General features: G+C 44.3%; 1 protein-coding gene across 4 annotated transcripts in view; it reads left to right on the top strand.

The window, feature by feature from the left end:
• LOC119005103 (ryanodine receptor 3-like) overlaps nucleotides 1-27565 on the top strand; it is a 112053-nt gene that overhangs the window by 58361 nt on the left and 26127 nt on the right. For all 4 annotated transcript variants that reach the window (XM_037072595.1, XM_037072593.1, XM_037072594.1 and 1 more), the window contains exons 27-62: nucleotides 225-399; nucleotides 720-928; nucleotides 1017-1216; nucleotides 1425-1491; nucleotides 1581-1741; nucleotides 2201-2366; nucleotides 3241-3327; nucleotides 3850-4076; nucleotides 4266-5073; nucleotides 5479-5679; nucleotides 7493-7595; nucleotides 8224-8355; nucleotides 12784-13057; nucleotides 13228-13342; nucleotides 13989-14121; nucleotides 15597-15700; nucleotides 16158-16293; nucleotides 16521-16707; nucleotides 16872-16980; nucleotides 17072-17192; nucleotides 17646-17815; nucleotides 18584-18804; nucleotides 19119-19209; nucleotides 19918-20058; nucleotides 20967-21130; nucleotides 21254-21332; nucleotides 21882-21971; nucleotides 22085-22231; nucleotides 23257-23319; nucleotides 23483-23558; nucleotides 23850-23973; nucleotides 24138-24253; nucleotides 24338-24405; nucleotides 24513-24634; nucleotides 24767-24816; nucleotides 26557-26617. In XM_037072595.1, the coding sequence (XP_036928490.1) occupies nucleotides 225-399; nucleotides 720-928; nucleotides 1017-1216; nucleotides 1425-1491; nucleotides 1581-1741; nucleotides 2201-2366; nucleotides 3241-3327; nucleotides 3850-4076; nucleotides 4266-5073; nucleotides 5479-5679; nucleotides 7493-7595; nucleotides 8224-8355; nucleotides 12784-13057; nucleotides 13228-13342; nucleotides 13989-14121; nucleotides 15597-15700; nucleotides 16158-16293; nucleotides 16521-16707; nucleotides 16872-16980; nucleotides 17072-17192; nucleotides 17646-17815; nucleotides 18584-18804; nucleotides 19119-19209; nucleotides 19918-20058; nucleotides 20967-21130; nucleotides 21254-21332; nucleotides 21882-21971; nucleotides 22085-22231; nucleotides 23257-23319; nucleotides 23483-23558; nucleotides 23850-23973; nucleotides 24138-24253; nucleotides 24338-24405; nucleotides 24513-24634; nucleotides 24767-24816; nucleotides 26557-26617 (5498 nt within the window). The remainder of the gene's footprint in view (nucleotides 1-224; nucleotides 400-719; nucleotides 929-1016; nucleotides 1217-1424; nucleotides 1492-1580; nucleotides 1742-2200; nucleotides 2367-3240; nucleotides 3328-3849; nucleotides 4077-4265; nucleotides 5074-5478; nucleotides 5680-7492; nucleotides 7596-8223; nucleotides 8356-12783; nucleotides 13058-13227; nucleotides 13343-13988; nucleotides 14122-15596; nucleotides 15701-16157; nucleotides 16294-16520; nucleotides 16708-16871; nucleotides 16981-17071; nucleotides 17193-17645; nucleotides 17816-18583; nucleotides 18805-19118; nucleotides 19210-19917; nucleotides 20059-20966; nucleotides 21131-21253; nucleotides 21333-21881; nucleotides 21972-22084; nucleotides 22232-23256; nucleotides 23320-23482; nucleotides 23559-23849; nucleotides 23974-24137; nucleotides 24254-24337; nucleotides 24406-24512; nucleotides 24635-24766; nucleotides 24817-26556; nucleotides 26618-27565) is intronic.

Here is a 27565-nt window from a genome sequence, read left to right as displayed (position 1 = left end):
TGACTCCCGGTGACTCCCAGTTGTGAAAATCAAGTTTCAGCAGTCAAAAACCCAAATACTTTCATTTACTGTCATAAATGACAAAGAAAAGCAGCACATCCTGTTAATGTTTGACATTTTTGCTTGAAAAATGACAGAAACGATAAATGGATTTCCATAATAGAAAAAAAGCTACGATCTGCTCCCAACTGTTGAGTAATATGCTTTTAATCTACTGTGTACAGGGTCACTGTTTGAACATGGGCAGCCGTTTGTTCGGGCGCTGCTGGCACGCCGGGGACGTGGTGGGCTGCATGATCAACATGGAGGACAAGTCCATGATCTTCACCCTCAATGGAGAGATCCTCATCACCACCAAGGGTTCAGAGCTCTGCTTCACTGACTTTGAAACTGAGGATGGTGAGGAAATGTCTCATTACAGAGTGTTAGACTGATAAGGTGATCGTAGAAATACTTGTTGGTCATCTTTTTGATAAAGACTTAACATGCAGAGCAAGGAGCATTAACCCAGAAGGACCACACTGGGGTTATAAGTGAAAAATAAGTGGCTCCCTGTAATGGAATCACCCTTATTTAATGTGACACTCGTAGATTGCCTTTTTGGAAAAGCTGAAATTGTTTTTTGCACCCTCTCCTCCTGTGTGTGTGTGTGTTCTTATTGTGTCCTCTCTCTGCTTCTCTTCCCTCTCCTTCCCCCGTTTCCTCCGGCCGTCCTCCAGGTTTTATTCCTGTGTGTAGTCTCGGTCTGGCCCAGGTGGGTCGCATGAATCTGGGAAAGGACGCCAGCACCTTCAAGTACTACACCATGTGCGGCCTTCAGGAAGGATTCGAACCCTTTGCCGTCAACATGAACCGAGAGGTCACCATGTGGTTCAGCAAGCGTCTGCCTACTTTTTACAATGTGCCAAAGGACCACAACCACATTGCAGTATGAATGAAATTAGTTACATATTTGTTGTAATATGATCACAGGAGTTATGATCGAATGAACGCAAATGCTTTCCTTTATTCTGAAGGTCACCAGGATTGACGGCACCGTCGACAGCCCTCCATGTCTTAAAGTCACCCACAAGACGTTCGGCACCCAGAACAGCAACGGTGACATGGTGTTTTGCCGTCTCAGCATGCCTGTAGAGTTCCACTCCGTCTTCAAATCCTGTCCGGTCGTAGACATGAACGGAGTCCACGAGGAAGACACCCTTAAAATCAAGCACAGGTACTCAGCTCCTGAGAATCGTGAAATTTGGTTGAATAAATACATATGACCAGACTGTGAAAAGGAAAACTAACTGAGATACTATAATGTTCTGACAAAAACGGGATTACAATGCCCAGGAAATGTCTTCAGTTCTAATCTCTGTCAGTTTATATCCCTCACCTGGTTTGGACTTGATAGTAAACCTGTTGAATGTGGTTTCTTACAGATATCCGTTGAGATCTGTGAGGCACAGTGACGAAAGCAGAAGAGTGGACTACAGCAGCATCACTACGGTACTGGATGACTTTTTTTTTTTTTTTTTAACCATTTGCTTGCGACATCTGCTGCGCACCTCAGCTAACTCTCTCATGTGTCCCTGCAGTACTACCACTCGGTGAGAGTCTTCGCCGGTCAGGACCCTGCCGGCGTGTGGGTTGGATGGGTTACTCCCGACTACCATTACTATAGCAATAACTTCAACCTCAGTAAAAACCGAACGGTCACCGTAACCCTGGGTGATGAGCGAGGCCGAGTCCACGAGAGGTGAGGAGTGAAAACCCCATTTCCTTTTGCAACCGTCCAAGCACTAAATTGTTGAGGAGAAATTATGATGTTGTTTTAGGCAGATTAACGTGCCTGTTTGTGTTTTTGTCAGCAACTATAACTCCTCCTGTGGGCACCAGTAATTGGAGGATGCTGTATAAACAGATAATGAATTACACTAATCTACACGGGGGAAGTTATTGTGCCATTAACACTCAAAATGTTTTTTTTTTTTTAAATGCTTACAGCTACAGTATAATGCCTTTGCAAACTTTTGGGTTTGCAGAGACATTATAATGTAGCTATAAAGTCAGGACCCAAAGAGTGATCTTTAATAAGCTGATGTTAAAAGTCTTAAAGCATGCAACAAAACAAACAAAAACGGGCCTTAAAAAAAGTTTTTGTCAACCAAATTCGAAGTCAAGACATGTTGAATGACTGATATTCTTACTCTGATAGCGTGAAGAGGAGCAACTGCTACATGGTGTGGGGTGGCGATGTGACGAACGCTGCTCACACCTCGAGTCGCAGCAACGTGGACCTAGAGATGGGCTGTCTGATAGACTTGGCCACCGGCCTGCTGACATTCACTGTCAATGGCAAGGAGATAACAACATCTTACCAGGTATTGAAACAGAAACTTTACAGATCACAAAGCATTGCTACAAAGTTGGTAGTGTATATGAATGAACAATATTAAACTTCTCTCCATTCTGAGTGAGGGGTGTCTCATCAAACTCCGTTCAAACTGTTTAAACAATAAACTCAGATTTTGCAGAAGATGCTGCCATATTGTTTCTTTACGGCGAAAACGGATTGCTGAAAAAACTGATCAAACTGCAGAAACATATTTCAGCGTACTTTTAACTGTAATACAATGACATGACAGACATGAAGTCCAGTTGTGGACACAATGATGTGAATAACCACATTTTGTATGAAACCTGAACTTGTTTTGGAGTGTTTTCAAACTTTGTAAGGACTTTTTGTATATTCAAGGTTACTACTTTTTGTGATTTTGCCTGTTGACCATTCATTTGTACCCTCTGCCATTTATTCAATAAAGCATCGATCCACCTGTGAGCCATTACCTGTCTAACTGTCAGTCCACTCTTCCCTCCATCGGTCTGCAGTTTATCCTCTTGACCTTGAACTCATCTTCTCTCTTTGCATATTTCACTGAAGGCGCAGTGACGTCAGCATTGTTGAATTTCAGACTTAGTCTTCGCCTGTTCAGAAGAACTTAATCTTTAAGAACTTTAGGAAGGTTTTAATCTTCTTATGTTCTCCCTCACTGAAACTCACCCGGGCGCTGAGTCATCCCACCAGCCGACACTCTCGGATGATCATGCACACGCGCACACTTAAGTAGCGGCGTTTCATGATGCGTCATTAAGCTGCTTTCCACAAGTCATGCTCTCTCGCCGCTCCTCAAGCCTTTGATGTTCACTTCCTGTTTTGGACCTGTTATTAACTCGCCGCTCCTTTCTCTGCTGCAGGTGGAACCAAACACCAAGCTCTTCCCTGCCGTGTTTGTACGACCCACCAGTCCTAACCTCTTCCAGTTCGAGCTGGCTAAAATAAAGGTAGAGTCCCCTGTTTGCTCCGTTACAACACTTGCTTGGTGTTTGGTGGCTGTAATGACATGACAAATGTACAAGACAGAAGCAGAACACACACAGTATCAGTTTAGGATACTGTGTGTTCAATTTTTACTTACTGTACCTCACACAGTGATGTAGCCCCCCACACAAGATTATGCAGCAGTCCCTCTAGCTAGGTCAATGAGAGTAATATTTTACCACGCTAATGCCTACACCAGCAATACTAGCAAGAGCTTAACCAAAAAGATGGGTGCTTGTCAGAGACTGTGTGACTAAGCAGGAAAGGTAGCACTGACACTATTAGCATGATAAATAACTCTGAGACAGATTGTGACTGTCTTCTTCTTTAGAAAAATGACTGTCGTTTATTCACACGGTTCAAAATGACTTTCTGCACCAGAGCAGGAAGTAAGGTGTCTTACTGGCATTTTAAATGCGTGTTTGGAGATGAAAACATGTGATCCTCCTTAAATCACCCCATCCATGTCTGGTTGCCTTGTCCAGAATTCTATGCCTCTGTCGTCAGCCATCTTTAAGAGTGAGCACAAGAACCCGGTGCCCCAGTGTCCGCCCCGTCTAGACGTCCAGACCATCAATGCCGTTTTGTGGAGCCGCATGCCTAACACCTTCCTCAAGGTGGAAACAGCCAGGGTCAACGAGCGACACGGCTGGGTGGTGCAGTGTGTGGAGCCCCTGCAGATGCTGGCTGTGCATATTCCTGAGGAGAACAGGTGCAAAATCAACTGAATGTTCAAATTTGAAGTGTTTTAAATTCTACACTGAAACTCCAGAGCGAAACTCAAGGTCAGAAACTCAACAGGGAAACTCTACCCAGGCCAATTTTGTTATCCTGTGTGGTAAATAACACCTGTCAGTTGTCTTGATTGATTTAGCTGATCCTCTCTCTCTTCTTTTTGAAGGTGTATTGACATCATGGAGCTGTCTGAGCAGGAGGACTTGAGGATATTCCACTATCACACCCTGAAGCTCTACTGCGCCCTCTGCGCCCTAGGCAACACCCGCGTGGCCCACGCCCTCTGCAGCCACCTGGACCAGTCGCAGCTCTTATACACCATCGACAATCAGTACCTCTCAGGCATGTTACGCGAGGGATTCTACAATGTCCTCATCAGCACCCACCTCGAGACAGCCAAGGAGGCGCGACTCATGATGAAAGATGAGTTCATCATCCCCGTCACGGCCGAGACGCGGTCCATCCGCCTCTTCTCCGATGCTTCCAAGAGGCACCTCCCGCCAGGCGTGGGGCTTAGCACCTCTCTCAAACCCCGCCTCAACTTTGCCCCGCCCTGTTTCATTAGCACCAAAATGGGGCAACATCTATACAGCCCCCAAATCCCACTGGATACACTGAAAGAGAAATCCATAACAATGTTGACGGAGGCTGTCCAGGGGGGTGGGCACCACATCCGAGATCCGGTTGGAGGAGGTGTGGAGTACCAGTTTGTGCCAATCCTGAAACTCATTAGCACCTTGCTGACTATGGGTGTGCTAGGGAGCGAGGACGTTCATCAGATCCTACTGCTCATTGACCCAAATGTTTTCAGAGAGACACGTGAGGAGGGAGCCACGGGGGCCACAGACAAGGAAGGACTGACGGGGGCGGAGGAGAAGGCGGTGGAGGCGGGGGAGGAGGAGGCAGCCAAAGAGGCCAAACAGCCGCTGAAGGGACTCCTGGAAACGAGGCTGCCCGAGCCCGTCAAGCGGCAGGTAACGGATGAGCACACGTGACCAGATGTGTCATCAGCTTACATGTTTGTAAACCACCGAAGGTAATTCGGCAAAACATGTCAAGTCAATGAACATCTTCATCTACAAGTGCCAATTCACTCCTAAAGACTAACACAGCTGTGCTCTCAATCACATGCTCCATAACTGCTCCATTGTTATAGTACCATTCAGAAGTCAGTCAAACATGAAATGGCGCCGTCTCGTATTGAACAAATGATCTCGTGGGTAGAAATGTCTCTTTAATAAGTTGGATTATGTGCAAGCCATAAGGCGGCTTGTATGTATTCCTAACAGGCTGGCTCCTGACAGCTGCGTCTAGGTGTGCGGCGGTGATGTAACACTGTTTTTCCCCGTTGTCGTCTCCTCCCCCTGTCTGCTCCCCAGATGTGCGAGCTGCTGCACTACTTCTGCGACTGCGAGCTGAAACACCGCATCGAGGCCATCGTGTCCTTCTCCGACAGCTTCGTCTCCAAGCTGCAGTTCAACCAGAAGTTCCGCTACAACGAGCTGATGCTGGCCCTCAACATGTCTGCCGCCGTCACCGCGAAGAAGACCAAAGAGTTCAGATCGCCCCCTCAAGAGCAGGTGAGATGGGGCCATAGGTAGGAAGTGGAGGTCGGTCTGAGCCAAAACACATCACATATAAAAAACATACGCTGAATACATTTTTATGATGTATACATCATCATATGTAAGTATTATTATTATGTTCAAACATATCAAGAGAAATAAACACTGGCAACACAAATCAATTAATGATGGCAAACGTGTGTGTTTTTGCTGTCAAATACGTACAAAAAAAGCTAATTTAATCTTTTAAGTAGAGTTATATTTAATATTTTATTTAGTTTATTCAGAGTTTATTTTCTTTTTTTAATTTGTTACTTTGAGAAAGGGAATAATATCACCTCGTTACGATGACAGCAATGTTCTGCTGGTAAACATTTGGTGCTTGCATTCATGTGGATGCCACCTGATGTGCACCACCCTTTCACGGCAACTGCACTCCCAGACTGGCCAGCAGGACAGTGCACCCTGCCACACTGCAAAAAACTCCTCAGGAGTAGCAGGAGAAATGTGACCACGAGCCGAGTAAGGAAAAACCTCCTGTGCAAAAAAAAAACAAAAAAAAAAAACATTAATCAGAGGAAAAAAGAATAGACAGAACATCTGATGCAAGAAAAATATATGAAATATACAGTAAGTGAAGAATAAAGGCAAGGTCTTTCGCATCACCGGTTACTCCTTCAAATGTTGTGCTAAGTGGTGTTTAAAAGGGCCGTGCACACCTGCAGAGGTGCTTTCACTGGTTGTTGCTTGGGTTTAATGTGGGCAGGTGTAACAAAGATAACTGGAGAGTGAGGAACACCCTCCTGCACTCCCCAGAGAAGTGAAGTCCCCAGCGCCGGTGTACAGAAGGTGTGCAGGGCCCCTTAATTCTTACTCACTGTTTCTTTGTTTGCAGTCACAAAACTGACTCTCCTTTGATGGAGAATAAGTCTGGTCAAGTCTAGAGGCAGGGCTGCATTATGAAATAAAATCACCATGAAGCAATGCCGTGGTTTAAATAATCTGGTAACCGCTGATCTGTGCTAACACCAGCTTCCAGTGCAGCGGTGACATCTTTACCCCGGCAACAACATGACAGCCTGCACCTCTGTTCATGTGATCCTGACAGCTCTCACATGTCCGCCATGTGACCTTAGTGATGCTTATGTGACAGAAAGGTGCAAATCAGCCACAGAGGGGAGCATGCCATGAACTGTGCATCAGTTATATCTGATTATTCTTACAAGAAAGGGAAAAATGAATCTATAATATCTGAACAGCGGGAAACGCCTGTGGGCTCACTGCTTCAAATGATGCGTGTAACTAGATAATTCAGGGTGAGGTGTTATATAATGTAACATACATGATGACACATAATTTCTCTCCTCGCCCTCAGATTCCCCTTTTTGGTTTTTGTATCTTTGAATTTGCTCATTTCTATTCCCAGTGAATAAGAGCCGGTCCTTGCTCCAAATGTCTCTGAAAGCACACAGCAAAGCCTCGAGGCGAACTCATCCTTCTTGTCTGTGGTGTCATTGCACCAGTGAGAGTACACACACACACACACACACACACACACACACACAGACAAACACACACATACATACAGAATCCCATCAGGGTCACAGCTGGAGACCAGTCCAGTGCTTCACAGCTACTTTAATGACTTGTCATGGTGTCCTTCTGTGAGTGCAGAGTGAGAATTAACCACTTACGTTGTTTTTTTTTTGACCCTGTGAACCCTGCAATGTGATCACATGGTCTATCGCTTTTGAAACTAGAGTATGGGAGGACTAACCGGACGTGGTTTATGTGTATTTAAGTGTCTGAGTTTGTGTTTCTGTCTTAGATCAACATGCTGCTGACCTTCAGTATGGGCGAGGACTGTCCGTGTCCAACAGACATCCAGGAGGAACTGTATGATTTTCACAACCAGCTGCAGCTCCACTGTGGTGAGATGCAGTTTTTTTTTTATTTTTTTTTTTTATCAAACTGCTTGTTGGTTTCATAATTGTTCTGAGGCTTGATACAATTATATTTAATTGCTCTGATAGATTGCAAAATAAGGCAGTGTGGATTGAAAATTAAAGATGGACAAAATGGAATGTAATATCCAGAAAACAGAGACAGTCTCTGTCATCACTGTCTTGAGCTGCCATTGTGTCAACATCAGCTGAATCGTAGCAGCCCTTTCTCCCACAAATGCTTTCTTTTTCCCTCTCTGCATCTGTCTCTGTCTCTCGGCAGCGGCTTTAAGGTTCAGCGCCTCTCGGATTGCACTGACATCTCAATGTTTTGATAAATAATTGAATTGGCCAACCATCTGTGGCACAACCGACCTAATGGCAGTCTCAGGCGTGCCACGCGGCGCCGACCTGCCGTGGCACCCTCCGTACGGAGAGCAGTAACAAAATCGACTCGAAATTGAAAAGAAATATGACATTCTGTACATCCTGCTTCGCGCATTATACGCAGGACATGTGCGCCGACCCCACAGGAAGTCACGCTTGGCTGAGATATTGCCTTAATATGCTTTGCTCTCTGTGCACATAGGGATGTTTATCTGTTTGTGCCATGCAGGAATCCCTATGGAGGAAGACGAGGACGATCAAGATTCATCTATCAAAGCGCGCCTGCTGATGCTGGTGAACAAGATCAAAGGGCAGTCTCACAAAGCTGAGGAGCCCACAGAGAAGGAGCAAGCTGCACCATGTGAGGATTTCGCTTTTTTATAGTGTCAGTAAACAACATTTGCCCTGCTGTAATATACCTGCTGTAGCAGCGATGCCTGGGTCGGGATGATAAACTTATTTCTGAGCTCATATTCACTTTTGAATCTGATCTTGTCACTGTTGCCACAGTAACACAGTCAAACAGTACCAGATCGGTAAATTAAAATGTTCCTACAGGCAAACTTTTGACTAGTATAAAAAAAGGATTCTTAAGCAAGTTGTTTTATTCTCTTTCTGTACTGCAGCTACAACATTTGTCACCTTCCCGTAAAAGCAGAAGCTCTCACACCAGTTATCCACTGACGCCCCTTTACATTCTGCTTGTTTATGGCCTCTTTCACCTCTTTTTGTATGAGTCCTCTGTCTGTGCCACTCGCTCAGAAGCAGGGGAGAACATTAAAAGCAAGAGCTTCTGTATTGCAGCTCTAGCACCCTCACCCTCGCTTTCTACCTGCCTGCCGGCGTCATGTGGACTGAGTCACAGGGTGGCAGTCATTTCCATTTCAATTTCTTTTCAATTTCATTATGGTAATGCGGGAGCCGGGTGCGGGAGGAGTGAAGAGCATCTTTCGACAGCCGCTTGGGGAGGCGAATGAGGAAAGATGAGAGAAAACACGTCAGCGATAAACCCAAATCCCTCACCTGATTAAACTCGCAGACACATACGCATGTGCACGGACACAGGGACAAAAACCATTTCAATCACGGGCACTCAATAACCGGTGTGCCACAGCAGTATAAATACAGAACAAGTTGTATCTAATTTTCCATCTCAAGTAACGCTCCGTGCAAGGACCACCAATCAAGTCGCTGATTGGAAATTATTACTTACCTGGTAGAAAATACATTCTACTTTGTTCTGTTGGCCTTCGATGTGGAAAGCAGTGTTATTTGAAACAGCAGCTCACTGTTTAATACTCAAGTTCTGTTTATTGGCGAATGTCTCCATTTATAAAATGACCCTGTTCTGGCAATAAAACAGGACACATGTGTCCGGCTTTAATTGCACAGATAGGGACTAACTTATGTGAAGCACGGCGTTTTCATTGCTTCTGAAAAACCCCTCTGAGAATCTGGCCATCATACGAGCCCCATCTATTCTCGAAAGCAATGCTGGCAACGAGAAGTGGCCAAATTGCACATGGATAAATTTGGGCTGTAATATGTGTTGCTGACTGCAGACGCTGAAAGCCAATCTCTCCACTGGGATTTGGTGTGACCCTGGAGTGGAGCGTATGAGACCACCACATTGATCTCCGAGGAGCGAGGAGGGATGAAAATAGAATAGTGTGTGTTTTCCCCTTAAAAGAGTGCTTTGGGTGATGGTGTTGGTCGTAGTTTCTGCAGGGTGTTGTGAAAGTAGTGATTGATTAGACGGCTGGTTTGTGGTGGCAGCTGCAGTTCAGGAGCGTCTACTTCTGTAACAGCTGGAGGCGTCAGGAAAGGGAGGAAAGGAAGTGGAATTATGTAAAACCACTGCAGGCAAATTCTCTTATCTGCTAAAAGTGTTTTTCTTTGTGATTATGTACACTTTATTTTGGCAGTGAGTGTTAAAGCTTGACTTGGAAGCCCCATTTGTGTTTTCTTAGTGGGGAAGGTTTTAAATATTTTCCTGTCAGTGGCTTTTGCATAGTAGATAAACACGCAGCGGTTATATGATGAAGGCAGATGCTACTAGCGCACAGGTGACTGTAGCAAACAAGGCTATTTGCATCTACATCCAGATCGTTTCCTAAACCTATCCAAGTAGTGTTGGTGTCATTGTGGACACCAGTACAGCAGTGAATAACAAGATGTACAACAAGGCTAAGATTCTAATGACAAACCAGCTTTACTTACATGTTAAATGCTAATGTCAGCATGCTAACATGCTGCACCGCATCAAGAGTTCATCCTCTGGGAAACATGAATGCCTGTACTAAATATCATGGCCTTTGTTAAGACATTTCTCAAAACTACAACTTTCACCTTGCTACATGAAAATCCTAGATGTACTACATGAAAATCACCAAAGTCAGTAGCATTTGTCCTCTGGGGACCATGAATGGGTGTACAAAATGACTTTGCAATCCACCAAATAGTTATGTAGTTATTTCAGGCTAGACCAAGTGGACCAGCTTACACTGCCATCCCTACAGCAATGCCTTTGATTAGCTCATTAAACTTGTGTATGTTGCGTGTTCAGTCATGTTGATAGCATGTATAGTTTGAAATCGAATGTACCTTAGGTGAGAGGTGTATGCGGCAATTGGTGTATATTTTGAAAAACCCAAATAAAATCTTGTATATGAGGAGGTCTCGACAGAAAAAGACGTTCAGAGTGAAGATGGCATGACATATTCCGTGCTGTTACTCAAGATATAACTTCTCCCCCATCACATCATCCTGCTCGGTGAGACCCTGAAGATACAATAGGTGCCGTCGTCTGAGCCATTATTTCATTGGAATGAAGTAAAAGGAGCGCTGAAGCCGTTTTCCTCCTCTGATGAATGGTCCATCCAGTAGCAGCATTTAATGCTCAGCCGTGATGACTTGCCCAGAAGAAATGTGTGTGTATGAGCACACGGGGATGGCGTGTGAACCCTCACACCATAAAACAAAAGCCACGACTTTCATCAAAGTAGCGCTAGCTGGGTCAGATTTGTTTGTTGCAGTGTAGTGAGGGAAAAAAAGTGAGGGGGGTTGGTGTATGTGTGTGTGTGTGTGTGTGTGTGTGTGTGTGTGTATGTGTGCGGGTGCTACACAGACAGAGGGAACGGACAAGTGTGTGTAGTTGTGTGACAGAATGAGAGTCAGGTGTTGTGAGGCATCTTTGGCTGAGAGGAAGAAATGTCGCTTCGCATTTTGGAGCAGGCCGGCGCTTCTGCCCTTTCTCTGACACCGACGCAACTCTCGGTGGCGGCGGGATCGGTTACCGCTGACTGTGACATTCTGCCCGCTCCCCATTAAAACAAAGCACACGCGCACACACACACACACGCTTGCAGTGATTGACAGCCTGGTGTCAAATAGTCTTTGGAAAATCCAACAGATCCAATCAACCGCACAGACACAGGGGTCCTAAAAAACAATCACCTAATTGCAGTACTTTTAAGGAAATCAATCGCGTATAAATAGCTCCATCTTTTATGGTTCTGAGTTGTTTGATTGATGTCGCTCTCTCCTTCGTGTGTTCATACCTCAGGAGTGGACTCACAAATATACATGCACACCCTCACCCACACACCTTATTGATCCAATTTTAATGAAGCCTTGAGGGTAGCCAACATTCGAGCTGTCCAAACAAATGTCTCCGTTTGACCACAGCAGCAAAAATATTTTACTGTGCAGAACTCTTAATACCTTGTCCAATTTATTTGTTACATAACTGGGCTTCCTTTACTCTATGCAGGAAAATGTGCTTTCTGGTGAATGAGCTCGCAAAACTGTGCTTCCTCTCCCATAGACTAGAAGGAAATAACTCCCTTCTTCACTACTTAAAGTGCCGGTGCTCGCAGTGCTAGCTGATACACACTAGCCTGAGACATGGGAAATACTTTGATGGAAGCCTTCTGCCTTTTTTTTTTTCTTCAAGGTCTTCTTTATACCACTTTGCCAGTTTGTGAATGCAGCCTTTGAAATACAGCTCCTTTTGTGCGCAGTGGGAGCACCCAGTCAAGTGGAGGCTCTTTAAACATAACTCTAATAGAGCACTGTGTCGGATCTGTGTGTTAATGTGTGTGGAAGTATGGAGGGTTGTTGTGTCTTAGTGTTATTAGAAGGAAAGCTGCGATGCATTCTCTTCTTAAGGCCAATGATATGCAGTAAGGATTACAAGACATTGCAGCAACTGAACAACTATTTCAAAGGCAAATATCATCTTACTGAGATGAGAAAAGGCCTGTATTGTTTTAACCAATACTTCCTATTATAATAAACAATTCTGTAATAACACACAGCTCTGTTTTCTTTATTTAAGTCTCAAATATAATGTAATCAGTTTTGAAGATTAATACCTTAGTGACCTATGAAAGGGCTCATTTCTATTAGATTATTATTCACTTCTTTGGTTCCCTTAGCTCGACTGAAAATTTTAGTGCCTTTCAGCTCATTGTTTTGGAGTCATTACCAAAAAATGTCCCTGTTTTAGTTTACTATCAACATTTCCAGCAGCAGAACCAAGCCTTACGTAGTGAGAAACTTCTGATAAACATAATGTATGTCACCTGAACACAAAGAGTAGCTGGTGAACACAGTGGGGCAGTTAGCAGTACGGAGAAGGAGTTGGTGTAGACCCAAACAGAGCTAAAAGGAGAGCTTTGCCAACACATTCAATACAACAACTTTGTAAAACTGCTTTTAAATGATGCTCTTTTCAAGCATTGGTATTGTTTTGAGCTTATTAAGCTCGTGCTTATTTACTTTCCAGCCAACCTGAAGGAGCTCATATCTCAGACGATGGTCAGCTGGGCCCAGGAGTGTCACATCCAGGACCCAGAGCTAGTCCGCAAGATGTTCAGTCTACTGAGGAGGCAGTACGACAGCATCGGGGAGCTGCTGCGGGCCATGAGGAAGACTTACACCATCAGCGCCGTCTCGGTCCAGGACACCATCAACCTCCTGGCATCACTCGGTCAGATCAGGTCTCTGCTGTCTGTTCGTATGGGGAAAGAGGAGGAGAAGCTCATGATCGATGGACTTGGGTAGGTTGTGGGTGCCTCAGAGGATCTGCACTTGTGTTAAATATGCTTGAGTATGTGTTGTATGTACAAACAATCATGTTCCTGGTCTTGCTAGTCATAGTTTCATGGTAGTTATGGAACACATTTTTTTGTGAATTTAATTATCCCTAATGTCCTTTTTTTCTCTCCAGGGACATCATGAACAACAAAGTCTTCTACCAGCACCCCAACCTAATGAGGATACTGGGCATGCACGAGACTGTCATGGAGGTCATGGTCAATGTGCTCGGAGGAGACAAGTCGCAGGTTTAACAACTTTTACCTGTTCACGTATCGCTGTTAAACAGAGCTCACCTCGCAAGAAGTGTTGTAGCCCTCTTAGAAAGTTTGTGTTTCGGTCCAGTTTTGGCGTGTTATCATTTGTGTGTGTATGTGTGAAGCATGGTCACAGGGTGAGCATGCATTAATGAAGACGCGGTCCCAGTAGGTGGGCTCTCTCCTCCGGCTGACAGCATCAGAGTCTGGGAGGGAGGGCAGAAAGGGCAGATTGCGGCTGGCTGACTGTGTGAGGGTGTCAGGCCTTTCAGACGTTAATTAGGTACAAAGACATACTGGACTGGTGAGGAGCCTGGAGAAAGTCATTACAGTGAATGCAGCGCCCCAGAAAAAAAGGTGTCTCCAAAACCACTTGGTGTCAAATTATTGTTTTCTTTGGGCTGTGACAAATTGTTAGCAATGTGTGGGCAGGAAAGTCTACTTTATTTGTGTTTATAAGTACATAAGTACATTGTTGCCTGATGAATAATTGCAAGACAAAATATGCTTGTGCTTAGTGATTTGTAAAAATATATATGTTGGTTGTGCATTACCTACATACTGTATGCATTGTTTTCAAATTCAACCAAAGAGGATGTTTTATCCTACTTGTATCCTACATGTATCATTCCACCAGGAAATTGCCTTCCCCAAGATGGTGGCCAGCTGCTGTCGCTTCCTGTGCTACTTTTGCCGAATCAGCCGTCAGAACCAGAAAGCCATGTTCGACCACCTCAGCTACCTTCTGGAGAACAGCAGTGTCGGGCTGGGTGAGTACCTCCCTCTGTGTGGCTGTTGACATTTGGTATATACATGCATTCTGAGTGATCTGAGTACAAGTCGACAGCTTTAGGTCCGTCAGATTACACCTGGCAGAAATACGCATCAACATACATCTTGAGGGACCTCTTGTGATTGGATGTCAATTCAGCCATCTGTGATGCACAAATATACACATCACTGGAACAAACTGTTCCAATGTTTTTAACACAAAGATAGAAATATCTTAACGTATGTTTGCCAAATTAAGAAGAACTTGAGACATTAAAACAGACAGGCGGGTACAGCGGTGCTGTGCCAAAAAGAAACATCTCAATGTATTGTATTGAATTCGCAGCAACTGCTTTACAAAGTTTCTCCACAATCAATAACTCTTAAAATCACTTGATTTGTTAAGGGAGTCTGGGGATATTGCGATTACTAGTTCAGTGGGTAGTTGAAACACACAGTGCTTTCACACACGTCTGCTGCTAGCATCAGCTGGTGAAGAGGTCCCAAACATGTCAAATGCATCCTCAATGAGTCTTGGGGGTGTTCACACCGTACTTAATGCTGTTTAAATGCTACTCCTACTGTAATCTATCATTCTACTTTGAGGTTAGTCAAATGGCTACTAATGCTGTGCTACAACATTATTTTACTGAATGAAGGCCACTTGAGCACAGAATAAACCAAACTGTAAAGACTGCAGGAAATACCAGAGAGTTATATACCTGTAAGGGCCAAACATACATAAAAGATACATGTAAACGCAGCTCTCTGTTGGATGAAAGATGAACTTTTGAAACTACAGGCATTCTCATTAATATGACACGTATTTTGCCATCATAGGACTTGTTCTGTGCCTCTGAGCTCACATATATTAGCCTCGCACCTTAGAGGATGTATGTGTGTGTGTGTGTGTGTGTGTGCGCGCAGGAGCGTGTGTGTATAATTGTGAGTCTGAGTGCCGAGAATCTATCGACTCATCTCTCATTCTGTTAGAAGATGGCGGTGCCACAGTCTTAGAGAGCACCCTGCTGGGGCAAGAGACCGTCTCCCCTGAATGCACACACACACACACACACACACACACACACACACACACACACACACACACACACACACACACACACATGCACACTTCTCAAATTGCTCACTCATGTGACAGTAAAAGCGAAATAAAAATGAAACCTCAGAGTAAAGACTTCAATACTTCCTTTAAAACATATACGAGCTGTAACCACACTGTATGTATACAAAGTGCTTCATAAATCCTTAACAGGAGTTGAAGCATTCATCGGTCGAGAAAACTTTACTTCAGCACTCTTGTTAACCTGAGCTGCTGCCATGATATTTTTGGAAGGGCTAGAAACAGCACCCCCTGCTGTTTGCACAACATTTAGTTAAAAGAGGAAAACAGACAGGGGCTGATATAAGACAAAACAGAGTAAGTGGATGACTGTGGGTGTGCTTTGCTTTGTAGCTTCACCAGCCATGAGGGGATCCACTCCTCTTGATGTGGCTGCTTCCTCTGTGATGGACAACAACGGCCTGGCTCTGGCACTGGAAGAACCCGACCTGGATAAGGTAAGGCTCAGCCTCCACGTTATCATACACAGTGTTTCTCCTCACTGGCGGGTGTTCACATGCGTTGTGCATTGCATTTGAAATCATCTAGGATGAGGCGATTATAGGGGCACTAAGGAACTCCAGCTCATTATGATATATACAATATCAATGAGGTGATTATACAAACTCAGAAATATGTATTTTCTTCCATAACTGAATAACTGTTCTCAGAGGAAAAAATGCTAGACAGGTGAAACAATATGACATTGCGTTGTATTTAAAAGTCAGTTTGTTTATTCAGTTGATTCAGTCCTGGAAATAAGGAGAGTTTCTATATTCAGTTTGTACAGGCATAGAGAATAATCAATTAAAAAAGATATTTCGCTTCTGATTAAAATGTGTTCCCCACGAGCTACATAGTGCACCTTAAAAGATGGATAAGTATTGATCTATATGTGATGTTGTGTGCCTGCAGGTGGTCACCTACCTGGCAGGCTGTGGTCTCCAGAGTTGTCCCATGCTCCTGGCTAAAGGTTATCCAGACATCGGCTGGAACCCCATCGAGGGGGAGCGTTACCTTTCCTTTTTGCGGTTTGCCGTCTTCGTCAACGGTACGGCTGCAGTTACCATCCAGTCTCTCTGTCTCTCCCTCTCTCCTTCTGTTAAACAAGTAGAAAAGACTAGCAAAGGCTCAGCTACATTTGAAAGACCTTCAGTTAGTTCCTTAAGGCAAGGTCTACCTAGCAGTGTGTTTATAATAGAGCTGCAGAGTGTTGATATGCTGTGGCCCTATAATTTCCTTGTTTGTTCTCATATGATTTTATGTTTGGTACCCCAGGCGAGAGTGTGGAGGAGAACTCCAGCGTTGTCGTGAAGCTGCTCATCCGTCGTCCCGAGTGTTTCGGGCCCGCCCTGAGGGGAGAGGGAGGGAACGGCCTGCTGGCTGCCATGAAGGAAGCCATCAAGATCTCCGAGACGCCCGCTCTGGACTTGCCGGGCTCTGTGCACGGAGTCAGCTCTGACGTGTAAGCCATAAAGATCAAGCAAAGCTTATCAAATCAATGCTGAGGACTAACCCTTAAGATTAGCTGCTTATCTCTCTATCGCCTTTGCGTCTTTGCTCTGATGCCCTTTAAAAATTGTTGTCCTCTTTCTTGTCTCTTCATGTCTTCGCTTTTCCCACTGGTAGGTCTGCTGATGGTGACGATGAGGAGGAGGTGGTACACATGGGGAACGCCATCATGTCCTTCTACTCTGCGCTGATTGACTTGTTGGGACGTTGTGCCCCAGAGATGCATGTATGCTTGATGGAATCTGTGTATTTTCAGTTTCTTTTTTTTCTCATTGGATGGTTTTTCCCTGTTTTCACTTCCTTTTTGCTGTCTTCAGCTCATCAACAAGGGGAAAGGTGAGGCTCTGCGTATTCGCGCCATCCTGCGCTCTCTGGTACCAACTGAAGACCTTGTGGGAATTATCAGCATACCGCTCAAAATGCCCATCACCAACAAAGGTGCGCGTCCTATTTAGTATCATGCTGCCACAGGGCACGCGGATATGAAAGTCTGCATATTCGGTGCTCGACGAAAGGTTATTGATTTCAATTCACTGCTCATGCCTTTTTAATCAGCGCAACGCTTTGCTGCATATAGCTCCGCGTAAGCCAGATCATTTCTATAGCGAGCTGCCTTGCTCTATTGATTGATCGGCATAAACATGGCAAGACTCGCCTCTTAAATTTGCTGCGCAGAGCACTGCCACACTGGCTTTGTCAGCAGGCCAGGAGTGAAGACAAGTGAGAGAACTCTCATTCACATGCTGCTGCTTGCTGCCCTAATGAATACACATGACTCCACTTATCAGACAGGACTTACGATTATGTACTGTAGGCTGTTCTCTGGGTTATTTCACTTTTGAACACCTGTGTTTTTTGCACCTCCCTTTTTCCTGCCGAAATCTCTCTCAGATGGGTCGGTGACGGAGCCAGACATGTCTGCCAGCTTCTGTCCGGATCACAAGGCCCCCATGGTGCTGTTTCTGGACAGGGTGTATGGCATCGAGGACCAGACCTTTCTGCTTCACCTGCTCGAAGTGGGCTTCCTTCCTGACCTGAGGGCGGCCACCTCTCTGGATACGGTAGGTGAAGCTGACAGTGCTGAGCGAGAGAAGTAACGAATGGTCAGACTCTGTAACATGAACTTCTTTAAGACTTTCAGGATCAATAATATTGGGCAACTTTTGTACTAATGAGGAGGTCCTCAATGGTTTAGTCTCTCGTCGATTGATCAGTTTAAATGTTTTCAAATAAAAGTGTATGTAGCTGTAAGTAAATGATCAAAAACCTGTCTCTTTCACGTTCAAACTCTCAAATCCATAGGATGCTGACTTTTGGCTGAATTAGATTTATATCCACATGATATATTATAAAGCCCAGCAGCACACAAAGGGAGTCATTTTGAACACTTGGGCTGCAATGATGTCGGCTTTTTTGGGAGCTGGAGTCCTGAAGTGTGTGTAGGATGTTTACAGTGCAGGAGGTGGTTTATCCCCTGGTAATGTCACAGACATCAAGAGAAGACCATGGTCAACCTGGCCAACAGTCTTGATATGCCTGAAGCTAAGAATATCAATCAGCCCTCGTCTGTCAACACTGACTTGGTGCTGTTCACACTGACAAATTCTCATTCCAATCTGTGCAGCATGGTGATTGTGGTTGTAACAGAAACATACCCTTTTTTGTTGCTAACATGTTTTACAAGATGATTTTATTCATTACCGAGCATCCTTTTTCATATCATTTTGATATAGCGACCCCTAGTGACAAAGAACACATGATATGCATTTAAATGAAATAACGTCACCGCTGTCAGATGTTTTATGACCCGTCATCCTCTGTTTCCACAGGAGGGTCTGTGCACCACGGAGACGGCCCTCGCCATGAATCGCTACATCGGCTCGGCCTTGCTGCCCCTCCTCACCCGCTGCGCCCCTCTCTTCGCCGGCACCGAGCACTACGCCACCCTCATCGACTCCACCCTGCACACCATCTACCGCCTCTCCAAGGGCCGTTCGCTCACCAAGGCCCAGAGGGATGCTATAGAGGAGTGCCTGCTTGCTGTCTGCAAGTGAGAAGCATAAAAAAAACAATACTTTACAAGCAGAGTTACGAGTTTCTCCCAGGTTGTGGGCCTTTTTGTAAACTCGTGATAATAGACCAGACACTTGTGGTATCTCAGTTGGCAGGAAAAGAGAAGATCAACAGGACCTTTTATCTGCTTTCAAAAAAAAAAAAAAAAAGAAAGAACTTCAGCTCAGAGCCAGGTTTCTTTAAATATGCCTCTAAATTAGAGAGACAAAAATGGTGAGATGCTGAGGATGTTCTGGTTAAAGGCAGCTCAGGGCAGCAGCGCTCTTATCTCTTTCTCACCTTACTCTGCAGGCACCTTCGTCCCTCCATGCTGCAGCAGCTCCTGCGCCGCCTCGTCTTTGATGTGCCCTTGCTGACTGATTACTGCAAGATGCCTCTCAGGGTGGGCAACGGTTTTCTCACCTTCTTTGCCATCCTGTATCTTGTCTTCTATCATCTCTTTTCCGCCTATTTCTCTGCTTGTATGTTTCCTGTGTGCCTTTCACGTTATTTCCCTTTTCTCCTTCACAATCTAACCCTTGTTTTTGTCTGTGTGGTCCCTTGCTTGGCAACGCTTTACTGCCTTAATTTATTAGATTGTCAGCTCTGCGGGGAGAGGTACCAACAACTTTCCATTTCCACCTGCTCCGTTGCAGGTGTGCCTTCGGTGTTCTGGCGTTAAGCTTTCTCTCTCACTCTCTCTCAGTCACACACAATCTCAAAGGTGCACATTTTTAACACACCCATGCTGTTAATCATCCCGCGTGGGAGATGTAGGCTGCTACAGGAGGGAAAACAAAGGGGATGAAGTATTGGAACGTGTGATTACAGGCTTGTTGCCTCCACCACGCCGCTCCATCCGTCTGGCCACGCGAGAGAAACGTGTAATGTGTTGTGACTGGCCTATGAGATGGTGGACACACTTGTTTTATACCTCCATGCACACATTTGGATTTTGGAGCGTTGGAGAGCTGATTTCCTTTGAGGCGCTGTTTGCTCTACATGCGTGGCCCCGTGCCAGCGTGTGGTGAGAATGTGCTGCCCGTCTGACTAAATCCTGTATATTTATCACTCTGCTCGTCTTGACCTTTCCCCTGTGTTTGTCCTCCAGCTGCTAACCAACCACTACGAGCAGAACTGGAAGTACTACTGCCTCCCGTCGGGCTGGGGCAGCTACGGCACAGCATCCGAGGATGAACTGCTGCTCACAAAGAAAATCTTCTGGGGAGTTTTTGATTCACTGTCACAGAGGGTAAGTTTTTCTCTTTCCTTTTTAAAGAGGCGCAATGTAGTTTTGGAGAAAGTTTTCAAATTCAGAATTTACAATATTAATGAGTAAATAATTCAAACTCTCCTCATAATTGAATAAACACGCTGTTCTCAGAGGACAGTAAGATCCCCAGAACACTGTTTAAAGATAGAAAAGTGGCAGTGTCTGCCAAATATTAGTAAAACTGTCTGAAATTGTGTTGTCCTTTAAGGTCAGTTTGTTTCTTCCTTATATTCAGTCATGAAAACAAACAGAGTTTGTGTATTTTGGTTGTTTAGGCTTAAAATAATCCATCAGTGAAGATCCTTCTCTTCTGATTAAAACTACAAAGTGAACCTTTAAGGTCCTCTGTAGTTTCATAGTGACCGCCTCTTTTCCCAGCAAAAGTAATTAACATGTTGGAGACTGTAACAAAAGTGATAAGAAAGTTAAATAAAAATTGCCCTAATTCATCACAGGCTTGATTAACATGTATCTATGCGACAGAACTATCGGCACATGGGGTATTACTTGAGGTCTGTTCGTGATGCAGAAGGCTGGACTCAGCACATCTCTCTAAATGCACACTCATGAAAGCAGGCTGTGCTAAGGGCCGGCCTGAAAACATCAATATCTCGACAGCCGTCATTGATCCAAAGCCTCTAGCAAAGCTGGTTCTCTGGCTTTTAGAATAATTCTTCATTAATGTCTCTGCTGCCGGCCCCCTTCACTGATACACTGGGGCTGGAGAGGCTGCACAGCTTCATTTAAGTCCCACCTTAAATGAACGACTAAACGAATGAGCTGTGTTCCGTTAAATAAGAATGCAATTTGTGCGGCCGTGCTTGCACAGAATTCAAAGAGCCAAGTTTTGCGTGTACTCTCTAAGCTTTGTTCCTCTCACCATGCAGAAATATGACCCAGAGCTTTTCAAGATGGCCATGCCTTGCCTCAGTGCCATAGCTGGAGCTTTGCCTCCGGACTACGTGGACGCCTCCATCAGCACCACTGTGGAAAAGCCTGTTTCTGTCGACGCTCAGGGCAACTTTGACCCAAAACCCATCAGTACCGCTAAGTAAGCCACGTTGAAGCCAGACAACAATGAGAAATATTCTATCAGCCTGGTATTCACAGCACGTGACTTCAGTAGTACACATTTGCAGACACAAGCTGACTAACTGTCACACTCTGTTTCCAGCATCGCACTTCCAGAGAAGCTCGAGCACTTTGCCAACAAATACGCAGAGCATGCCCATGAGAAATGGTCAGCAGAGAAGGTAAGGGCAAAGATAAGAGCTTTCGCTTTGGAAAATGGGTATTAAATTGCGCCGTGTTTGACACGGAGCAAGTCACGGGTGTTGTAAGAAAAGTAGAGGACACTTAAAATGTCTCTCCTTGAAGAAATACTGCACTCAAAATCATCAGGAAAGCATTTCAGCCGTTTCAAAGTGAAAACCATCCATTCCGATCAATAGTTTGATATTGTTCTTTTTTCCAATATCACAGCATTGTTTCTTTTGGTGATGCCTCCTTTTTTGTTATGATTGAAATTGATACTCTGGGCACACTGACAATGATTGTGCTAGTCTGTTTAGACGGCCTCTGCTCTCTTTTGTGCCAACTGCTTAGCCTGCATTGTCGCGTCTGTCAAAAATTTTAACAAGCGCTGAGGACAGCAAGAACTGACTGTACCATGACTCCTTGATCTGTTATGCGTACCTAATCTTTTACTCAGTCTTCCAAATGATAAATCACGCCCTGAAGGGATTCTGAGAGCAATGAAGATTTCTTCCACCCATGTACGTCCCTCTGTGCTCGTGCCTCAGGTGCTGCTGGGATGGAAATACGGAGACTGTGTGGATGAGAAAGCCAAGATTCACCCTCAGCTCAGGACCTACAAAGGCCTGACAGAGAAGGTAGGAGAGTCTGAATGTGAGATTTGAGGGGAAGATAAGCAATGAAGAGATAACTGAAAGATTGAGGCTTCTAGGCTTGGTCCCTGTACCCTATTTCTGTCTTTGTGCTTCAGGAAAAAGAGATTTACAGATGGCCAATTAGAGAGTCCCTGAAGAGCATGCTGGCAATGGGCTGGAGCATCGACAGGACCAAAGATGGAGAAAGCATGTCACAACAGAGGGAGAGTGAGAAAATGCGAAAAATCTCCCAGGCTTCACAGGTGCAGTGCAGAGAATATGGCAGAGACAAACACCAGTGTTAAATGTGCTTGTTTTCTAGAAAATCACCAGACCATTAAGGTTGTTGTTAAGGATAATGTAATGAGAAGAATAAATCGATTTGTTCACAAAATCATCTCTCTTTGGGTTCAAGTATGATGGTAAATTAATGATCAGTATATTTTTAGGATAGAATCATATTTCTTTATGAGACAACATGTCACGTTTTTGCATTGTGTCTTTTTGCCAGTCTATTATACAAGCAGGTTTAAAAGTGCCATACAATGAGCCTATGTATATTTACTGTATTTTAAGCTGATGTTAATTATTTCTACATGTGTTTGCCTTACTTACTGCAAACTTAGCTAACTATTTCAAATGTTCTTCTATCCTTAGCAAACTATTTCATCTGTTAATTTGCACTACTTTTAGCTACTTTAGCTATTTTGATTCTGTATATTTTAACAATTTCAATAGTTTTTCCTGCTAATTTACAATCTGAAATAGTTTTAACCATTTGACTTCCCTCTAGCTAATTTTGTGGTGTGCCTACCCTGTTTGTTAGAACTAGCTTAGGTTGACCTCGTACTGACTAGCTGCTTGTTTTGGGTATAGTAAAGATCAGCACTGCACCAGTTTGTAATCATACATGGCCTTTTACTTTATTCTTTAAGACAAACCTGTAGATATGTTTGTGTGTTTTTGACTTATCATAATATCTTTTTTCAGTTGAGTTGGAAATTATCACTCTAGGCTTTCAGCTGCTATCATTTAATTTTCTTCTTATTTTTAGGAAAGTACCACTTGTCAGCACTTATTATTTGCGGTTGTAAACATTCAGACACAGTTATTTACTGTGAACACAAAGCTGATTTTGTTGCTAATCTCCTTGCATAATGGATTGAAAGCCTACAGACACAGACTAATCCTTTAACAAATGCTATTAAAGCTGAACTCTTGTGTTATCAAAGTGTTGATTTATGACTAATAACACACTGCGTCTCACTGTCGTTTTGAACATCTTCAGGCGAATGGCTTCAATCCGAGCCCGATAGACACCAGCAGCGTGGTTCTATCCAGAGAATTGCAGGTGAGTGACCTCACGTTTGTTCCGTCGTACTCCCTTTTCTTGTTAACATCAAGCGATCTCTCAGGCTGAATACGAGATGAAAGGCAATATTTCCTGAATGTGAATGAGTAGCGTGGGCGAGACGTGCTCCTCACTCAGATGTACTGTTTGTCTTTGGTCCAAGGGGATGGTGGAGGTGGTGGCTGAAAATTACCATAACATCTGGGCCAAGAAGAAGAAGAGCGACCTTGGAAGTAGAGGTGATCTCTCTGATGAAGTCAATCATAGTCAGCGCGTATTACAGAGAGATACCTGCAAACGTGAACGAATGGACAATATGCGGTGTGGGCGGATGTGGAAGTGCCTCTCGGTTGTTGCTGTGTTTATGTGCGCCTGTGAGCATATGCATGTGTCTGCCTCGCCGGTCTTGACTGAAGAGGTTCAGCTGAGTGGTACATCCAATTCATGTCACCATCTGCCTTCGCACAGACCCGGACAAGTGCCACGGCTGATGAATCTTACTTAACAACTGGGTGTGTCTGCGGTTTCAGGTGGCGGAACACACCCTCTGTTGGTGCCCTATGACACTCTGACAGCCAAGGAGAAGGCCCGTGATCGAGAGAAGGCCCAGGACCTTTTCCGCTTCCTGCAGATCAACGGCTACAGCATCACAAGGTCAGCTGTTGATATTCTCTTGTTGATTTCCTGCAGGAACTTCCTAACTTTTCCTTCTGATTGTCTGCATTGTCTGTCAGAGGAATTCTTCGTGAAATGCTGTACAAAGAAAATCTAGTGGTATTAACATGTCGATTTAAAGCTAACATCCTCCTGTGTTGCAGAGGTTTGAAGGACTTAGAGCAGGATTCTTCCTCCATGGAGAAGAGGTTTGCTTACAAGTTCCTCAAGAAGCTGCTCAAGTATGTCGACTCAGCTCAGGAGTTCATCGCTCACCTTGGTACGCAAATATTACATAGGACCTGGCTATAAGAGACATAAGTTGACTGTTACTGACTATTAAATATGGATGCTTTCAATGCAGAGTCCATGGCTGCTAGTGGCAAAACAGACAGATCCCCTCATGAACAAGAAATCAAGTTTTTTGCCAAAGTAAGGGTGTAATATAAATAAGGATGCACTACATATATAGATATCAGTTTTACAAGACATTTTCATCAACCGGATCTGATGTTGTCATTATCAATGTCCTCTCTCAGGTTCTCCTTCCTCTCATCGACCAGTACTTCAAGAACCACTCTCTCTACTTCCTATCCTCCCCCAATAAGAACCTGAGCAGCAGCGGTTACGCCTCCAACAAGGAGAAAGAGATGGTCACCAGGTGCAAAAACAAGACAGTTTCATTTACCTACAGCTTTGAAGCATGACTGTAACTCTTTACTTAAAATCCTAAACTCTTACGATCTTAACGACTAACTGATTTCATTCCTCTGTCTGTCCATCACACCTCCAGCCTGTTTTGTAAACTGGCAGCTCTTGTCAGACATAGGATTTCTCTCTTTGGTAAGCTGATGTATGTGTGTGTGTGTGTGCATCTTCTTTTATCATGTCATCAGTTGATGAGTTTTGAGATCTCACGAACTGGATTGTCTTGTGTTATTACAGTCAGCTAAGCGGCTGCTTGCTGTAGCTTCATACACTATATTACCAAAAGTATTCGCTCACCTGCCTTTACTCATTCTATGAACTGAAGTGCCATCCCATTCCTAACTCATAGAATTCAATATGATGTCGGTCCACCTTTTGCAGCTATTACAGCTTCAACTCTTCTGGGAAGACTGTCCACAAGGTTGAGGAGAGTGTTTATAGGAATTTTTGACCATTCTTCCAAAAGCGCATTGGTGAGGTCACACACTGATGTTGGTCGAGAAGGCCTGGCTCTCAGTCTCCGCTCTAATTCATCCCAAAGGTGTTCTATCGGGTTCAGGTCAGGACTCTGTGCAGGCCAGTCAAGTTCATCCACACCAGACTCTGTCATCCACGTCTTTATGGACCTTGCTTTGTGCACTGGTGCACAGTCATGTTGGAAGAGGAAGGGGCCCGCTCCAAACTGTTCCCACAAGGTTGGGAGCATGGAATTGTCCAAAATGTTTTGGTATCCTGAAGCATTCAATGTTCCTTTCACTGGAACTAAGGGGCCAAGCCCAGCTCCTGAAAAACAACCCCATACCATAATTCCTCCTCCACCAAATTTCACAGTTGGCACAATGCAATCTGAAATGTACCGTTCTCCTGGCAACCTCCAAACCCAGACTCGTCCATCAGATTGCCAGATGGAAAAGCGTGATTCATCACTCCAGAGAACGCGTCTCCACTGCTCTAGAGGCCAGTGACGGCGTGCTTTACACCATTGCATCCGACGCCTTGCATTGCACTTGGTGATGTGTGGCTTGGCTGCAGCTGCTCGGCCATGGAAACCCATTCCATGAAGCTCTCTGCGTACTGTACTTGGGCTAATCTGAAGGTCACATGAAGTTTGTAGCTCTCTAGCAATTGACTGTGCAGAAAGTCGGCGACCTCTTTGCACTATGCGCTTCAGCATCCGCTGACCCCTCTCCGTCACTTTACGTGGCCTACCACTTCGTGGCTGAGTTGCTGTTGTTCCCAAACGCTTCCATTTTGTTATAATAGAGCTGACAGTTGACTGTGGAATATTTAGGAGCGAGGAAATTTCACGACTGGATTTGTTGCACAAGTGGCATCCTATGACAGTTCCACGCTGGAATTCACTGAGCTCCTGAGAGCGGCCCATTCTTTCACAAATGTCTTGTTTCACAGTCTGCATGCCTGAGTGCTTGAATTTATACACCTGGGGTCAGGCCAAGTGATTAGAACACCTGATTCTGATCATTTGAATGGGTGAGCGAATACTTTTGGTAATATAGTGTATGTACTTGGCGGACATGAGTGCGGTACCAACTTTGGCCCCTGCCACTCAAACGACGATTGATTATTTAGATTCTAAGGCTTCATTCAACTAAACCGCTGAATTCATTATGTCATGGGGCCCCTTAGCCATATTCGATATGCCACATCCAACTGAGGTGGTGAACTAGATAATGTTCCACTAACCTTATCCAACTGTGCTTGTAGCCTATTTGACTGGGGTCTGTGGGGTGTGCAAAACAGAGATCAGAACTCATTGTTGCCATAAGAGGCTCAGCTCAGGTCCAGATAGTCAACTAAACATGGCTCACAGTGTGTGTTCACATCACATTGATTGTTTTTTGTGTTATCTTGTAGGCAGTGACTCCACCACCATTGTGAGCTGTCTGCATATCCTGGCACACACGCTGGACACCAGGTGAGTACAAATATGGCAGCACTCAAGACTAACAAGGAACCTGGCAACTTCAAAGCTGCTGTAAGCATTTTATTTATTTATTAAATAAGTGTTAAATAGCTCTATATTCCAACAGTGATCACTGTTATAGAGTGTGTCGTCAGGAACCCAAGTCGCTCCTCCTTTTGCTGATGCAGTGAAAGAGAAAAGACACTTTCTGGTAACCCTGCTCACTTTTTCCAGTCAGGACAGAGATTTGTTTGGTTCTGCTCGGGGAAGGCACAGAGAGCAGGAGCCTATTGTTTATCAGCTGTGGCTGAGCAGGGAAAGCTACCAATTCCAGGGCTCACGCTGATGGTTTATACAACCAGAAATGAAGAACAGGACGGAAATATGGGAGCGATAGCTGTGACGAGAGAGGAGGGAGGGGATTGAAAATTACCAAATGGACGGGAAGTTAGCTAAGCTTTAAGCTTTCTTTTTTGAAAGGAAAAGTTGAATTAAAACAAATTAAATTAGCAAGAGTTCTCAACGTGATAGTGATGAATAATACATCTATTTGTCATAATTAAATCTCTCCTAATTTTCACGACAGAATAATCTGAATAAATAAACTGACCTTAAAGGACAACACAATATCATACTGTTTTACTGTTTATATGCGGCGGACCCTGCCACCTCTTTAGCTTCAGACAGTGTTCTGGGGATCTTATTTTCCTCTGTTCAGTGATGCAAAAAAAAGAATACTTTGTTGTATTATTACCTAACTGATATTGTAAATAATAAAATTCAGATTTTTAAATGTGTTCTCCAAAACTACGTAGTGCCCCTTTAAACAAATACTGTTTGAAAATCCAATTACATGTTTCCTGTGTAAGACAGAGTCTAACCTCTGCTGGATCCTGTAGAGGAACATATTTGTCTTGAGCATTTTTCTTTGAAACAGTAATTACTCCGCCGTCTTTTGAG

This window comes from Acanthopagrus latus, chromosome 16, assembly GCF_904848185.1.
Source record: "Acanthopagrus latus isolate v.2019 chromosome 16, fAcaLat1.1, whole genome shotgun sequence".
Classification (NCBI taxonomy): domain Eukaryota; kingdom Metazoa; phylum Chordata; class Actinopteri; order Spariformes; family Sparidae; genus Acanthopagrus; species Acanthopagrus latus.
This window is presented reverse-complemented; position numbering and strand designations above follow the sequence as displayed.